The 17428-nt window shown below is 42.1% G+C and overlaps 1 protein-coding gene across 5 annotated transcripts; it reads right to left on the bottom strand.

Moving 5' to 3' along the window:
* Positions 1 to 222: 222 nt before the first annotated feature.
* Positions 223 to 17191, bottom strand: TMEM61 (transmembrane protein 61). Of its 5 annotated transcripts, XM_061633144.1 has the most exons (5): positions 16913 to 17191; positions 12441 to 12533; positions 7537 to 7592; positions 5547 to 5967; positions 223 to 650 (listed from the first exon to the last, which is right to left on the bottom strand). In XM_061633144.1, exons 4-5 carry the CDS (start codon positions 5894 to 5896, stop codon positions 359 to 361), a joined length of 642 nt encoding a protein of 213 aa, XP_061489128.1. In that variant the 5' UTR covers positions 5897 to 5967; positions 7537 to 7592; positions 12441 to 12533; positions 16913 to 17191; the 3' UTR covers positions 223 to 358. The 5 variants fall into 5 exon arrangements, with proteins under 5 accessions (XP_061489128.1, XP_061489130.1, XP_061489126.1 ...); XM_061633146.1 differs by lacking the exon at positions 7537 to 7592 and having other exon boundaries at positions 16900 to 17191; XM_061633142.1 differs by lacking the exon at positions 7537 to 7592.
* Positions 17192 to 17428: the final 237 nt, after the last annotated feature.

Here is a 17428-nt window from a genome sequence, read left to right as displayed (position 1 = left end):
AACCCTGCTGCATATGTCAGCAGCTACAGGTCGTATTGGGGTACAATCATCATTTGAGGGGTATCCATTATCTCAAAAACTAGAGCCAATTCGGCAAAACTAATGTCATTTTTGGATTTAGCACCTCCAAAATACCCTAGTCATTCAAACATCCTTGGCAACTAAAAAAAATTTTTTTGTTGTTGGGCTGTGATTTGGCAGCAACCCCTACAAAAGACAATATAGTTGTTCATATTTTAATAGCTATTTACCCCCTTTCCATTCCACCTCACCACAATTAATCAATTTACAAAAAATATAGGTGTCAGCTGAACAACAATCTAGAGATTCCCAAGTAGCGATGAACCAGATCCCTAGATCATCCATCATGTAAGTTAATACTCTCATAACTAGGTGGTGGAGTGTCACAGACAATGCTTGCTTCATCCCACGATGCCGATTCTAGCATCGGTACAATATTCAGGAACAAAACGCTATCAGAGGAACTGCGTCTACGGCCACCATGCCATGTGTTGTTTTCATCCACCACTTGATACAAGGGGGGCCTGTTTTCCTTCAAACTGTTGGACTCTATGTAGTCTGGGGCACTTTCAGCAGGCTGACAATTCAAAGCTTCTTCATAGGTGGGAACGGTGCTAGCCTCCCAAGTGCTGAATCAAACAAAGGCAAAATAAAAGTCAATGAATCTATCATCATCATCAACACCACCAACTAAAAAGAGGGATTCAATTTTAAAATAAGGTTGGCAAAGACATGCACAGGCAAGATTGATAATTTTAGCAGAATAATTTCTTTCCATTCCATAGCTGCAAGCTATAAGGGACGCAAAACAAAAACCCATCAGTCCTTTCAGGTGTTCACTGAGGACAATTTCACATGTGATGTTTGAAAGCATCTCTGAAAATGCAATCCTATGCACACTTACTTGGGAGTAAGTTGCATGGAACTTATTGAAGTTTTCTTCTGAGTATGTATGTACAGGATTGCACTGCAGGTCTCTTGTACATTATTTATGCATCCACATAAATAGGAAGCGAGAAAACAGAAGAGAACTATTGTAAGTCAAATGTTCCTTCTATCCACTGTGGGTATATTCACTAATAGGCAAAAAACTTTGCAGTTTAAAGAATGTACCTATAGCCAACAGATATTTCTATCAAACTTTAAAAAGCAGAGAAATTGGGCAGCTATAGTGAATGCATCAGGGGAGTAGGAGACCTGGCCTCTTCTCTGAGATGTTGGACTGCCCTACAAATTTGTCAAAATGCAAATACAATTTGGGTGGGTCTTTCACAGTCCAATCCACTTCCTGTGTAGCTTGAAATAATTTGGTAACGTGCCTCTGAGCATATGGTGAGTGGTGGCAACACCTGCCATCTCCAAAGATGGGGAATTACATTTTTGTATGTTTGTTGGTGTTCTTTTTACTTTGCTTCTTTTCTGTTACTACTGTTTCTACAGAGAATCTAACCTAGAAAATTATATTTCTCTCATTATTCATTCTAGAAATTTGTGTCAAATTTATTTTTATTAATTTCAAAAGCCTTTTTATTGGTCAATGTCATATGATGGTGAAGACAGCCTTTTGTCTTTCAAACTGAACATTATACTCTATTTTTGTTTGGGGAGCATTAACAGTTGAATCTGAAACTGCAGTTTGATGTAAAATCAGACGGATTACAATATGTTGCTACTTCAGGAATGACTCTAGTTGTTGCAAAAAACAAAAAACAAAGATGCATGTTTTCAGCCTGCTATGCTTAAACTACTCCACTAAAGGAAAGGTGGCCACGGTCAATTAAAAACATAGAGCACACCTAGAATTTTGCTAGAATGTAGTTTACCTCCCACTGTCTTAACTTGTGCAAACTGAGACACTCCTCATGTCCATTGGAAACTATTCTGCATAAAAGTAAGCTCCATTATTCCACAATTGTTTTTGCAGCTTTTTTTGTTGCTGTACTTCACATATTCACAGAAACAGAAGCAAAAGAGAGTGATTTACTATAGGAAACTTCACTAAAATTGCAGAGTAAATCAACAACAGTACAACACTGTTTCTGTTATTTGGACTGAATGCAGGTGTTGCCACCACTCACCATATGCTCAAAGGCATGTTACCAAATTCTTCCAAGCTACACAGGAAGTGGATTGGACTGTGAAAGACCACCCAAATTGGGTTTGCATTTTGACAAATTTGTAGGGCAGTACAATATCGCAGAGAGGAGGCCAGGTCTCCCGCTCCCCAATTTCCCTGCTTTATAAAGTTTGATAGAAATAACTGTTGGCTATAGGTATATTCTTAAACCACAAGGTTTTTTGCCTATTAGTGAATTTCCCTGCTTTTTAGTCCAGGAGGTAAGAAATGGGATCTTGTGCAAGTTTGCTGAGAATGAATTGATCATTTGCATGCTTATTGAATTCAGTAGGATTTACTCCCCTGCAATCATGTTTAGGATAGGTGAAACTGACCACAGGGGAGGGGGAGGGGAGCAAGCAGAAGGGGGAGGAGGAGGGCAGGTCTGATCATTTGCATGTTTATTGAGTTCAATAGGATTTACTCCCCTGCAATCATGTTTAGGATAGGTGAAACTGACCACAGGGGATGGGAGCAGGCAGGAGGGGGAGGGCAGGTCTGATCATTTGCATGTTTATTGAGTTCAGTAGGATTTACTCCCATGCAATCATGCTTAGGATAGGTAAAACTGACCATGGGGAGGGAAGCCTGGAGTGGGCAGAGGAGAAGAAAGAAGAGGGGAGGAGAGGAAGAAGGGAGGAGGAAGGAAAAGAAGAGGAGAAAGGCAGGTCTGATCATTTGCATGCTTATTGAGTTCAATGGGATTTACTCCTGTGCAATCATGGCTAGGATAGGTAAAACTGACCATGGGGGAGGAGGAGGGGAAGGGGAGAGTAGAGGGAATGAAGAAGGGGGAGAGGGGAGCAGAAGGAGTGGGAGGGATAAGGAGGGGATTGGAAGGGGAGAGGGGAGGGGTGAAGGAAGGGAAGGGAGAGGGGCAAAAGGGAGGTGATGGGAGGATTTGATAATTTGCATACTTTTAGAGTTCAATGGGATTTACTCCCGTGCAATCATGCTTGAAAATGAAATGGATACCTTCAAGTTGTTTCCGACTTATGGCAACCCTATGAATAGGTTTTTCATGGTAAGCGGAATTCAGATGTGGTTTACCATTGCCTTCCTCTGAGGCTGAGAGGCAGTGACTGGCCCAAGGTCACCCAGTAAGCTTCATGGCTGTGTGGGGATTTGAACCCTGGTCCCCCAGGTCATAGTCCTAGGATAGGTAAAACTGACCATGGGAGAGGATGGAAGGGGAGGGGGAAGGAGGGGAAGGGGCAAGAGGAAGGGGAGAGGAGGGAAGAAGGGGAGGGGAAAGGGGCAAGAGGGAGGGGAGAGGAGGGAAGAAGAGGAGGGGCAAGGGGAAAGAGGGAGGGAAGAGGAGGGAAGAAGAGGAGGGGCAAGGGGCAAGAGGGAGGGGAGACGATGGAGGAGGAGGGGAGGGCAGGTTGGATCATTTCCATGCTTTTTGAGTTCAGTGGGATTTACTCCAGTGCAATCATGCTTAGAATAGGTGAAACTGACCTGTGAGAGGGGTGAAGGAGATTGGGTGGGCGGGCACTGGGCAGAGGAGAAGCCCCTTTCCTTTCCAAAAGGAAAACACTGTGAACAGTATCATTCTTTTTCAGGGGTTTCCCCACCTTTTTATTCTACAGCAGGCACATGTAGCCTCCCATCTGAATTTAAACCAAAGCTTCCCTGGCCACATCCACACCAGATCTTTATTTCATTTTAGACAGTCATGGTTTCTCCCAAAGAATCCTGGGAAGTGTAGTTAGTGAACAGTGCTGAGAGTTGCTAGGAGACACCCTGTTCTACTCATACAGCTTCAATCAGAGCAGCTGACTGTTAAACCACTCTGGCCACTAGAGCTCTGTCAGGGAAATAGGAGTCTTCTCTCAGTACCCTTCACAAACTACACTTCCCAGGATTGTCTGGGGGAAGCCAGGACTGTCTCACGTGAAATCAAAGTCTGGTGTGGGTGTGGCCCTCTGATTAGGCAAGCCAAGCAGCTGGGAGTCTGGCTTTTAGAACACTGACAGTTGGTTCTTACTGATCATGCCTGACTTTATCATTCAGTTCCAGCCAAAATTTCTTAAATTAAAAATCAGCCAGGCATTTTTTTAACCTTTAAACTGCAGAAGATGAAGGTCAGAGAATGGGGCAAGGTCAGTAAGAGTATTACAGGTACTCTGTGAACATGGCTAATTTTTAATGAATTTCAACAGATTATGAGAACTGACAGAAAAAAGTCCAAAAGGGGTGTTCTCTCTCTCTCTCTCTCTCTCTCTCTCCACTTTGAACTCTCGATTCTCTCCATTTTGTGTATCACCATGAAAATTTAGAGGGTTGTTAACCAAGCGTTTCTGAGTTCAGGACTATAAGTTTTGTAAGGTTTTGTTTTGAAATGAGCTTATGGGAAGCATCAGAATGGCATGGGGAGGTATTTTCAATTTAACATTGCCGAATGAGAAAAATCCATGCTGACTATAGCATACAGCCACTCTCATGACTGTATAATTATAATAATTATATAAAACCCCAGCAGCAGGAAATGTGAAAGTTTTTAGTTTTTTTTTTTAAAGATATTTTTAAGATGTTTTAACATGTTTTAAAGTCTTTTGTTTTTAAGATGTTTTTAAGTGTTTTTGTTTGCTGTCCTGGGCTCCTTCTGGGAAAGGCAGGATATAAAGTTAATAAATAAATAAATAGCACACACAAAAATTTTTAAGTGATGTGTGAAAGCTACGTAAGAATTTGTCCTCGCAGCAGATGTCTTTGGCAGTTTACTAGTATCTGTACAATATAGACATCTGTGTGCAGTGATTTCACAATATTTAGAGTATACCCAGTATCAAAGTTGACCATATTTCCACTGGTTAATATGCATTTCATGGGCCATTGATCATCTGTAGGCTACAGCTATTACTTTTTCCGTTGGCTTTGGTAAGCAAACATGGCTTGTATACAGGTAAAACTTTCACATAACCTTTGATCATCTCACTTCCTTTTTGTCAAGGGGAAAAGTGTTTATGGGTGGGAAGCAACAATATACTGAAATCACAGAGTTCACCTTGAAACAGGGCTAGTCAGGGATGATACTATGCTGAAGATCAAAAGCAAATAGAAATGTGATATCATAATGCAGTATTTTATCATTGTAACATAGACTTTGTATCATAGGGCTGCATTCAGCATAGCTGTAAACCACTAGTTCCAGCCATGTGAGGATTTCTCCTTGCACAATGAAACATTCTCCCCTTCTCCTGCCACCACATATCCCCTAAATCTGTTCTGGAGGTTCCCCCAACTCTCTAAATCAGATCTGGTGTCAGCGCAGGGCACGTGTGAAGCGATGAGGGGGAGGAATGTCCCATTGCGCTAGCGCAATTATTTTGTTGAATACCACCCTTACTTTTAGGTTAAGCATCAATCTATCCCCATCAAATATTGTTGCAAAGATCTTGCCAACCTGCAGGTCTGTTTTTCAAGAGGCTCAACGGTGGAGTAATGAAGGTCTCTGGAAAAATGGTACTGATAGTGACGAGAAACTATTCCAGCATTGGCTGACCACAGAAGGCCAAAAAGGAGAAGGACTCCACCAATTCCACAGCAGAAGAAGCTAATGGACCTCAGCACTGCATTAGATGAGGAAGAGCTTGTCACTGGTCCGGCTTCTCCATGCAGCATGATCTTTCGTTCACTGCTAGATGTGGTGGCCCCCATCTCGCCATCACTCCACCAAGCAAAACATAGTGTCCCTGTCACCAATAGGATAGCTCCAGTGATGGTTACTCCATGACGCAAATAAATAGTTGCCATTTTAAAGGCAGAAGCCTATACAGGTCATCAAATGTTTTTATCAGGAAATAGGTCTCATGTCGTGACTCATGCTGGGGGGAGGAGAAGAAAGCATGAACAGATAAAAACAGTGTGAAAAGGATGAAAACAAAAACACAAACCATGAATTCAAAGACAGTCAATCAAGATTCATTGTGTGGTTTTTAAAATATCCATGCAATCTTCTTAATGGCAAGAAGGGTCAAATGACATTTTTGACCACATTTATAAGCACCTGAAGGCCACATTTGATCCTAGAACAACTTTGAAAAAATAAGTTACTTACAACTTTGTGTTTGAGACCACTAGAATGGTTTTATAAATCTGTTACATGCAACAAAAATCCAGCCTTCTCATCTAAGTTAGATGAAGACACAGGGTTAGGTGGGTTGAATAAAGACTATTCCTTAACGGGCTTCATGATTACTTTCTTTTTTCCTGTGTTCCTTCCTCCCCTGGCTGCTTCCACGTCAAGTGGCACCAGTATCAACAACTGTATCGGCTGTTTGGCCATCGTTTTGCATCCTTGACAGTGCCACAGACCTAGCAACATCCCAGGTCATTTAGGAGGGAAAATGGCAGCCACCACCCAAAAAGGATAGGAAAATATTCATATTGACAGAAAATTCTGCAAAGTGGCCGTTTGGTGGGGAGGAGAAACGTCCCAGAAATTTACTCCAAAAAAATGTATTCTGAGAAATCTCAGCTCTTAAATTTTTTCTCAAACAAGACCAGATAATTACAGTAATTTTTGAAATGATATAATCACCACAAGTACATTTTGTGAGGTGAACCTTTCATTCAAAGGTGCCCATACATGAGATATGGTATTTACCATAGCTGTGGGCCACACTGAAAACTAACATTCTCCCTAACATGATAAATACAAGTATTTGAGGCTGCATGTGATGTTCCTATATTAATGTATATATGGTAAGTGTTGTTGTTTTAGAAGATACATGGTAAGTGGAGTGAAAGAGGAGGGGGAGTGAATGGGCAGTAGAATGCGAGATGATTGGCTGAGTGTTTAAAATGGCTGAACGTATAAAAGGAAGAGTGAGAGTGGAATCGGGGGGGGAGAAGAGAAAGAGTGGATTGCTTGGTGGGGTTTGAGAGAGTTGTTTGCCAGGAGAGAGTGGAGAAGGAGGGAGGTGGAGTTCGGATTAGTATTGAGTAAAACCATATGCTTATGTGCCTTAAGAAGAAATCTTGTTAATCTTGTTAGCTTTGTTATCTGTAATAAATACTTAATTTGGTTTACCAAAGGCCTGATCCTTGGCTGGGGTTTCACAGACCAGAAGGGAGGGTAAGATAATGACCAAGGCTGAAGGGGAACTGTAACAAATGGTGGCAGCGGTGAAGAGAATAACAATACCAGTATTCAGAGTCTCTGGGAATACTAGTATTGGGACGCTACTGGTGGTTGCCTAGCAGGAGGATCTGTTGAGATCTGTGCTAGAGCGGATAGGTAAACCATAAGAGAGTGCGGTCCGGACTGGTGGAGTCCCTGGTGGTGCCTAGAGACAGGCAGTAACCACGAGCAGGTAGGAACCTGACAGGGAGAGCCAGGGAAGGACGCATCACACTGCACTCAAATGAAAAGTTCAACACAAAAAAATTACCTTGCCGTAGCAATTAATGTGAGGCTTTAATGTCTAGGTTTGTATCCTAGGGAACTCTGGAAGAAAGAATGAATTTGACACACCAATAAAAGAAATTATATACTCTTGCATCTGTGTTAACTTCCAGTTACATTATAAATATTGCTGCATACTTTTTGTTATCATACATATATAAAAGCCAGTTCCTGACTGCTTGTGTGACTAAAAACTCAGACCCAGAGCTGGCATATGCAAATGAAAGGAAGGAGGTTATACATAGGAGGTAAGCCCGGATCTCAAAAGCTAATAAGGAGTTCTGTGAGACAACATAAATCAGACTTGTGAACTTTCTGACCAGCCCTATCCCAAGCTTTTGACAGATGGATGGGGAACCTGTGGCCCAATCAATGTTGTTGGACTCCAAACTCCCATCAGCCTGAACCAGCATGACCAACCGTCAAGGATGACCGGAGTTGTGGTCCAGCAACATCTGCTGGGCTACAAGTTCTCCTTCCCCGCTTGAACAGAATCTTGAACTGTAAACGTGAACAGGTGATAATGCACATTTCCACACATAAAAAGCTTCACCTAATTCAGATCTAGCTGCTATTAATGACAGAAGCAGGCCGTGATGATGTGGGTTTGGTTTTTTTAAAGTCAGTTGGCAGCTTCAGCTGTTGAGGGATTAGGGAAACCTGTCCTCTCAAGACACAAGGAGCAATTTAGTAGTCAGTTAACAAGTGCAACTAGCAGTTTTTGTCACAATTTTCACTGAGCGTGTTGCAGGTGTTCCTTTTGCTGAACAAACCATTATTTAGTATTCTGTGTGAACAAAGCCCACATCTAACAAGGTGCTTCCAAACTATTGTAATGATGGTCCATCTAGTCCAGCATCCTGTTCTCACGGTAGCCAACCAGATGCCATGGGAAGCCCAAAAGCAGGACCCGAGCACTGTAGCACTCTCCCCACTTGTAATTCCCAGCAACTGGCATTCAGAGGCATATTGTGATTTGATCATGTAACAGCAAATTCACGTTGCACAACTAAGGCTGATTTGGTGCTCTTGTGCAATAAACCCATTCTCCCTAAAATCAGACTTTTTGTGACAAGGGAAGAGACAGGGAAATGCACTAGAAAATGTGGGATAACAACTGCTTGATGCAAAACATCATGTAACTTCCTTGCAAACAAATCAGAATGAATGCTTAATAAAACAGGTCTGGAATGGATCGAAGGTCAAATTGCCAACCAGGTTCTAATCCTAGATGACCCCTGAGCTCATCCAGGCTTTTGTTACTTAGGTTGGTATTTAATTTGTTTGTGTCTGCTGTTCTAACTCTTTATCTGTTCTGCTGACGTTGCTTCATCTGTGAATATGTTTTATAATTTCAACGTACCTGGCCCTGAGATTCTTTACTTGATAAAGTGTGGGTTAGAAATCCTTTTAACAAATAAAATAACGTCCTTGCTCACAGTCCATTATTTGTGTGCAGAACATATTGGGCAATATTATAACAACCATTATATGTATATCAATTAAAGTCCACTACTTTTGTGCACTAGATTTGCACAAAAGAGTGACTATCTGTAGTATATCTGTGATATGGTAGCCAGAGCCCCAATGTCTTCAAAATTCCATAATTATTGATGCCAGCAATACTATCTAGATTTTGAAGTGGAGGCTGCACAAGATGTACCCATAGATCTGTGGTGTAATACGAACATTCTAATTGCATGGCTGAGTCGATAACCATGCAATGAATATGCTTTGTATGAATCAGATGTTAATCATAATATACAAGGTTTCAAGTGAAATGAAAGGGCAAAATGAAATGGGAGAAAAAAGTATTTCAAGAACTAAGTTATTTAACAATTATTTGCAAAGATGTAAAAGTTGTAATAATGGGAAGGAGATCTTTAAGATTTTGTTTCAATGTTATTTTTAAATTATAAAATACCTACAGCAATTAGGCAGTATACAAAATTATTTTTAAAACATAGCCCAGTCTGAAGGCTTACAACACACAACAGGGAGAGAAAGAGAGAGATTAATCATCTTCAACAGTGAATAGCTGTATGTTCATTTCCTATACATAATCTAAGATCTGATGCAGACTTGCAGAAAGACCCAGAAAATGTGGATTAATTTGTCATCTTCAGGACAACTGAAACTGTACTTTTCACATGAGCTGGGTGAGCTAAATTGAAAGCTGAATTATATGGCAGTGAAAGAAACCTTGTGTGATCTTATCCATATTTAATGAAGAGATGTGATGAAATCAGATTTATTAAAACTGCAGACAGACTGGATGAATTTGAAGTTAATTAATCTAGTGCCTCTTTCAGCCCTAGGTATGCATCTCTAGCATAGTCCAATGATCCTTGAGTCACATCAATATGGGGTTACTCCAGAGCCGATTCTGTCTCATATGTCATGGCCAGGTGAACAGCCTTTGGCAGGGGTACAAAAATCAAAATCACAGCAATCACAGGTACCAAAAAACCTGGGTCTAGGGATTGGCATCTGGGCTGCTTCAGAGGTCACCTCCACCCTCCTTCTCACCAGTGTGCTCTGGTCTTTCTTTCTCCTTTTAATCTGGCTAAAGTTTACAAATATTTTTGCACTCATGGCCTTTGGATTCTTTGAAGCAGGGGGACTGGTGGCCCTCTGAATGTTGCTAGACTACAATTCCCATCATCCCCGACCATTTGGCCATTCTGGGTGGAGATGAAGGGAATTTATTTTACTTGCTACATTTATATCCCACATTTCCTCCAAGAAGCTCAAAGTAATGTACATGGTTCTCTCCTCCCCATTTTATCCTCACAACAACCCTGTGAAGTAGGTTAGACTGAGAAACAGCAACAACATCTGGAGGGTCATAGGTTCCCCACCTCTGCTCTAAAGCTTTGATTATCCATGGTAACATTTTATGGTAGAGAGAAATTGGGAGGAAATATCAGGGATTACTGTCAAAGAATCTCCGTTCTGAACCTGGCCTGGTCAGCATAGCTGAGCCTGATGCATTTCATGTTGCAGAGTCTTTTGTTCAACTGATCTCAAAGGCCCTGGACTGGAAAATACACCTTCTAGGTGTAAGTCGTGGTCTCCAGTGGCACCAACAATTATATTAGTATGTGCTCTGTGGGAAATAGGAGTATGAGGTGACAGGCAACCATGGGCCCTGAATACATTTTCCTGAATGCTCCTGCTGTTTATAAAGCCTGAACAGCCAAAAAAGGTATAGCAGAAACAATAAGGCAGTAAGACTGTCTGATACTCAAATGTTCTTTGGAAGATAGGCAATAGATCTCAATCCAATCCTTGGAATGAAATATACAGATGTGCTGCAAATGTAGAAAGATGCTGAAATGTGTTCCACCTCTGTAGCTTGATCCAAGAACCCTATTACAACAGCTCACTAATGTCAAAGGAATGTTCACCTGCTGAGCCTACAAAATGTTGGAGAGTCAATCCTCCTTAAATCCACTTGAAGGATTATAAAAGGGCTTAAACCATGGTACCCTGTCTGTATTAACAATGCCAATTAATTAACCTCACAGAGACAGTTTGCTTACAATAATTGGATTAAAGGATCAGGCTCCTTGCATATCAGACCCTTCACAGAATGCCTCTGAACATCTGTGGTCACCAGGATCAAAGCCAAGGGATGCAACTCAACCATTTTATTAACTAAAGTGCTCCAGTCCCTGCTTCCCCTTCAGTCTGCTGTGCACCAAATAAAGAGGATTAAAACAGATCATACATTATATCATCTGCAGATTTGAAGGAGAAAGACACATTACTGCTCCACCATGCAAACCAGGGCTTAGCCAGAACTTGGAAAAGTTACTTTTTTTGAACTACAACTCCCATCAGCCCCAGCCAGCATGGCCACTGGATTGGGCTGATGGGAGTTGTAGTTCAAAAAAGTAACTTTTCCAAGCTCTGGTCTAGACCAGGAGAAGGGAACCACAGGTCCAGAGGTCAAATGTCTCCAGGCCACTCTGCCTGGCCCTCAGAACTCTCACCGGCCCTGCTTTGTGTTTTTGCCAGGCTAGAGTGTGTACTTGCACTCTGAAATGCCTCCTTTGTTTGGATGAAAGTTAGATAGGAGTGTGCTTAGAAACCAACCTACCATACAAAGGGAAAAACTACATATGTTACCCCACCCATCACTGGTATGTGGCCCTTAGAAAGTTGCCCAGGAGGGCATGTAGCCCTCCGGCTGCAAAAAGCATCCTCACGCCTTGTCCAGAGAATGGAAAATCATAGAATAGAATGGAATAATAACGGAAATGTTTCACCTGGAGACTCCAGGTTTTTTGGGTCCTCCCCAGGCCTCCAGGTGAGGCACCCCAATCTCCAGTTTCTGGTCGGTCGGGGGACCATGACAATGGACCCAAATCTCCATTCCCTGGGGAGATTTAGGCCCACTGATGCATCCCCTGGCTTTGGAGCCAGCTGCTTTTGATGTGGGGGGGGAGGAAGAACTTCCTCCTCACCCCCCCCCAATCGAATGCAGCCACTTCCAAGGCTGGAGGGAGGAACGTGACAACGGGCTCAAATCTCCCTTCCCCAGGGAAATTTAGGCTGCTGATGTGCCCCCTCCATGGCTTCAGAACTGGCTGCATCGCATCCCATCCCGGGGTGTGTGTGAGGAGGACGTTCCTCCTCATCCCCCCCATGGGATACAGCTGACTCCAGGGCCCGCCACATGATATCACTAGGCCCCACCCCTGAAATCTCAGGGTTTGGGATGCTTCTGACCTGGCAACCCTACCAGACACGCATGCTTTATGATATAATTTTCCCCACAGCCTACAGAGTTAGAGGTCTTCCTGTCTCAGCCTCTCCCATGGCCCTCCTTCTCCTTTCCAAGGGAGCCACAAACGTGTAATTGTCATGCTTAATGCTACTCACATGATATATGAAGTCCTATGAAGAACGCTGCTGGATCATCAGGCCAAAGGCCTATCTAGTCCAACATCTTGAACTGTGGCCAGCCGGATGCCTCTGGGAAGCCAAGAAGAAAGACATGAGGGCAATATCCCTCCTTCCATTGTTATTCCCCAGCAACTGATTTTCAGAGGCGTATTGCCTCTGATCCTGGAGACAGCATATAGTCATCATGACTAGTAGCCAATGAGCACAAGTCTCTGAACCTTTGAAATGTACTATAGAAATGCAGAAGAATAAAAATGGTTATAACAAATGCCATTCCTGAATACTGCAGCTGTTCCTAAATGGCAGACTAGAAAGTGTTAGGTGAAACAGTAGCTCAGTGGTAACACTTTTCATGCAGAAGGTCCCAAGTTCTATCCTTTGTTTGGTTGCTCAGGTAGCAGTAAAGACATCTACCTGAGATGTGGGAGCGCTTTTGCCAATCAAAGTGGACAGCGCAAGGCTAGATGGACAAACTGTCTGAGCAACCACACAAAGGCCTGGTCATGAGTCAAGCGAATGGGAGGAATCTGTCCTTGAGGACAGCAGGACTGGTGATAACATAAGCCAAGTATAAGAAGCTGGAAATAAACAATTTTTCTACAATTCATCTTAAGACCTGCTTGCCATTTTATATTTTGCATTTAAAGCAATGCAGTGAACATTCCAGTTACAGCCTTCTAGGATGATTTTTGTGGGGGAGGTTAACAACGTAACACAATTTTTATCACTAACAAAATAGAAGAGATTGACAGTTTTGAAAGAAAAAAAGTCCTCTCTCCACGTGACATTTCCAGCGTCCTGAGCCCACGCTGCAAGAAAAGGAGGGAGTTGGGGAGGGGAGGTAAGAGAAGTAGTCAATCCCCACACACACACACACACACAATGGTTGCAAGATCAAAATTTCAAAATTAAACTGCACAATCCTACACACATTTATTTCAGAAGTAAATCCGACTACATTCAGTGCTTAGTCCCCAAGTTAAAAGTGTTCGGAACTGTGCCTTTAGGGTCTTGTCTCAGCTGTTTTTTTACTATGATGGAGATCTGCATTTATTTATTTCTTACTGTATTTCATCTCATTTTATTGATATTGATTTTGAAATATATTATTAGCTGTCTTGAGCATCAGCAGATGGAAAGGCAGGCTATAAATTTACAAAAATAAAAATACATGCTGAGAAGGGTTAAAGGTGTGAAAAGACATGGAAAGGAAGAATATTGAAAATGTGAATAAAAGAAAGACATCTTTGAAAAGCAAAAGTCCAAAAGGAAAAGGCAGGAATTAATAGCAGGGATGACCTGGAAGACCACAGATGTTCCACTGCTGTGTTGACAGCAACAATTCTAACCTCATCTACCTAGGACTAAGCCCCACTGAATTCAGTAGGACTGACTTCTGAATAGACATTGGTAGGATTGTGCTGTTAGGCTGTAACCTTATACTCACTGATGTGGGAGTAATTCCCACTGAATTAAATGGATTATTTTTGAGAATATATGCATAGGAATGTACTATAAAGAAATAGGTGAAGGGAATCTCAAGAAAAAACTTCCAACACAAATCTGCTCCCAAAATACATTTTTAAAATGTTGACTACATTTGTAGCCCACTCTTCCTTTCAGGAACTCAGAGAAGCTTACATGGGGGTATCCTATTTTATAATTTTAGTCTGGCCGATGACAACCCCAGAAACTAAGTGCATGAGCAGGGATTCAAACACATTTCCCCCACTACAAATCTAACTATCTAACTATCTATCCACTGTGCCATGCAAGGTATTTATAATATTGGGTAAGATTTCTTTGTTTTAGGAGACACTGCTATAAATGAATCTGTGATATGTTACTCAGGCTGCAATCCCCTACACCCTTACTGCAACACCCTATTGCATGGAAGGCTCTATATAGTTCAGAGATGATCATATTTACAATTAGGATATAATTTAGCTTGTATCCAACTGCCTATCATTACCTAGATTTTAAGGTGCTTGGTAGCTGCTAAATCAGCATTCAAATACATAATCCTTTATGCAACTGATAAATGAAAACATTTCTGCCACCAGGCACTAATTTATACTCCTCCTAAGCCTTCCCTCCTACCACAAATTCTGAATGGAGGTAAATTTAGAGTTTTCACGGGCAGGGTGCCCCAGAACATATTAGGAGCCTCTAAATATGGTCTGCACGCAGATTTCCATAATCATGATTAGTTATCAGTTTTCATCAGTTGCCTTCCTTTAAAGGGCTTGGCTAATAATTACTTCAAATGCCATTCCTCCTGTGGAGACACTTTGGATGGGTTTTAATTGTCACCCACTCATTCTAAGTAATGCACAGCCAAAAACACACCCACACATGATTTTCTGAACCTTAAGAAAAGAACTTTGCTTTTGGGGGGTGGAGGGATGAAGGTGGAAACCAAGGTGGCATCAACATATTGTGTAAAACACAGGAAGCTGCTTTATAAAAAAAAAACAGACCACTGGTCTATATAGCTCAGGATGGTCAACACTGACTGGCAGCACCTCTTCATAGCTTCACAGTCTTCTCCAAACCTACCTCAATATGCCAGGAATTGCACCTGGAACCTTCTGCATGCAAAGCAGATGTTCTACCACTGAGCTATGGCCCTTCCTAGTGCATTGCTTCTATAAATAGGTAAAGGATCATTATTATGTAGGTTTTTTCAGATATTCTATGCAAGGCACCTGATAATCCTGCCCTAGAGGAAAAATGAAGCATTAGCACATATATTTATTTTGTGAATTCCTATCCCACCCTTTGCCTTAAAACGGGCACAGGGTAGGTCAAAACAAACTTATTACATCAAATCAGTCAGATTTGTCAGAATTCAATTAAAAGTCAATCCACATGTTCCTCTGTCTCACAATTAAGTGCCTTAACAAACAGAACTGCAGGTGGCTTATGAACACAGAGCAGTGGTGAATCCCACTTTGTCCACTACTGAGGATACATCATTTACGCAAATTGAAAATATTGAGTTACCTGCATACTATTCTCAATCCCAACCCAGTGTTCTAGTACTTACAGTTCTGTCAGATGATTTTAGCTTACTGTGTGGGCTATTCTTAACATAAAATGTCTGGATGTAGAAGATATAAAATCACTGGGTTGTATTCAACTAAGTCCTCCTGCTCACAGTAGACCTATTGGAATTCATGAACCTAAGTTAGTCATGTATTTTAATTTCAATGGGGCTACTCTGAGTAAAACTAGTATTGGATCCCCCCAACTAGGGTTGCCAGGCTCAGGGCCTGAGACTGATCCTGTATCTTTAGGAGAACAGAAAGTCAGCCAAGTGCAGGTGTTCTTGCAACACTGAAATGGGAAAAAGCACAAGGTGGAATTCTCCCTTCCCCCTGCACAACTTTTAAAGATACAGAAGACCTTTGGAGGTACCAAGAGGTCTTCTGTGTCTTTAAAAGTTCTGCAGGGGGAAGGGAGAATTCCACCTTGCGCTTTTTCCCATTAGAGTGTTGCAAGAACACCTGCACTTGGCTGACTTTCTGTTCTCCTAAAGATACAGGATCAGTCTCAGGCCCTGAGCCTGGCAACCCTACAACAACCTTATTAACTTCTGCGGAACAACTCCACTTGATGTGAACAGAACAAGTTATGTAGCACGGGAATGAAAGAATCAGCAAACAGAGCACTTGGATTTATACCCATTGGGTCTAAACTGTTTTCACTCCATATTCTACAAACAACCCAACAGATTTGGGGATCGCACTATTTACTGAATAAAATCCAGGGACATTAGCAAGAGAAATGAAAGCCTTGGCTCTCCCTTCTACTCCGAAAATGCAAGTGTAATAACGCCAATCTTCCCCTGCCAATATTTCTCCTTTCTGTGTCCACCCAACGCTATTAGCAACCACAGAAATGAAGCAGGGAGGCGAAGAAGCGCGATTCGCAAGCGCCAGAGTGAAATAATCAAGATCCATCAAGCCTACTTTGATGGAAATGGGATTTTTCCTTCTCACTCGCCCCAGCTATATTAAACTCTTAAAAAAAACGCACTGGGCTTTTAAAACACAGATTAAAAAGCTCTACTAACGCTCCTATCATCTCCACGCGTATCGCTTGGAAGCAAACTTGCGAAAGAAAGAAAAGCTGATGCACTTCAGCAAAAATAATCGTGCACGCAGCAACGTTTTCCAAAGTTGCCACTGATTTTTGACAGTTTAAGACCTTTCTGAATCTCTTGCTGGTTGCACCGTAAACGACGGCTAACTATTAAATAATTGGAGCCAAGAGGAAGAGGCAAATATTGAAATGGATCGCGCAGCTCAGGAAGACAGCCCAGCATCGAGATTACACCCCCCCCCCCGACATCACTCACAGTTCTAATCTCCACCATGCACAGGAGATCGAGCTTGCAAAGTACACTAGCAACTCTTCACACTTTGCTCACCGCCCACACTTACTGCAGCCTCGGCTTGTAAACCAGCTAGTGACAGGCAGCTTCATGTGTTCCAAATGTACTTAAAAGGCAGCCAGCGTATACGTGAACAAGCGACTCTCAAGGGCAGCAGAGAACACCACAGAGCAAGCAGCTCAGCTTCCAAAGAATGCAGACTTGCAAGTACAGGTCCTAGCCAGTAGAGCCAGTCCCCACAGCAAACTTTGGTTTAACAGCAGCGTCCTCCAGCGGACAAAGGTGAGAATTTCCGTAAAACAGCCTTGGAGATTAGAGAAGGGCGGGAACTGGGAACACCAGACTAGAGTAACTGCTGCAGAGAGAGGTTTTATACAATTGCACTGATGATGGTAATTACAATACTTCTTTCTCGCAAATCCCTCCCATAAAGCAGGCAAGGAGAGAAAAGAAAAAGAAAGTGCAGCAACTAGAAGGTTAACAGGGACTGACTATAACTAGAGAACATTTAACTCCCACGTGAGAGTGTAACTATCACCGAACAGCAACCTCTAATGTCACACAT

Source organism: Rhineura floridana, chromosome 6, assembly GCF_030035675.1.
Source record: "Rhineura floridana isolate rRhiFlo1 chromosome 6, rRhiFlo1.hap2, whole genome shotgun sequence".
Taxonomy (NCBI): domain Eukaryota; kingdom Metazoa; phylum Chordata; class Lepidosauria; order Squamata; family Rhineuridae; genus Rhineura; species Rhineura floridana.
This window is presented reverse-complemented; position numbering and strand designations above follow the sequence as displayed.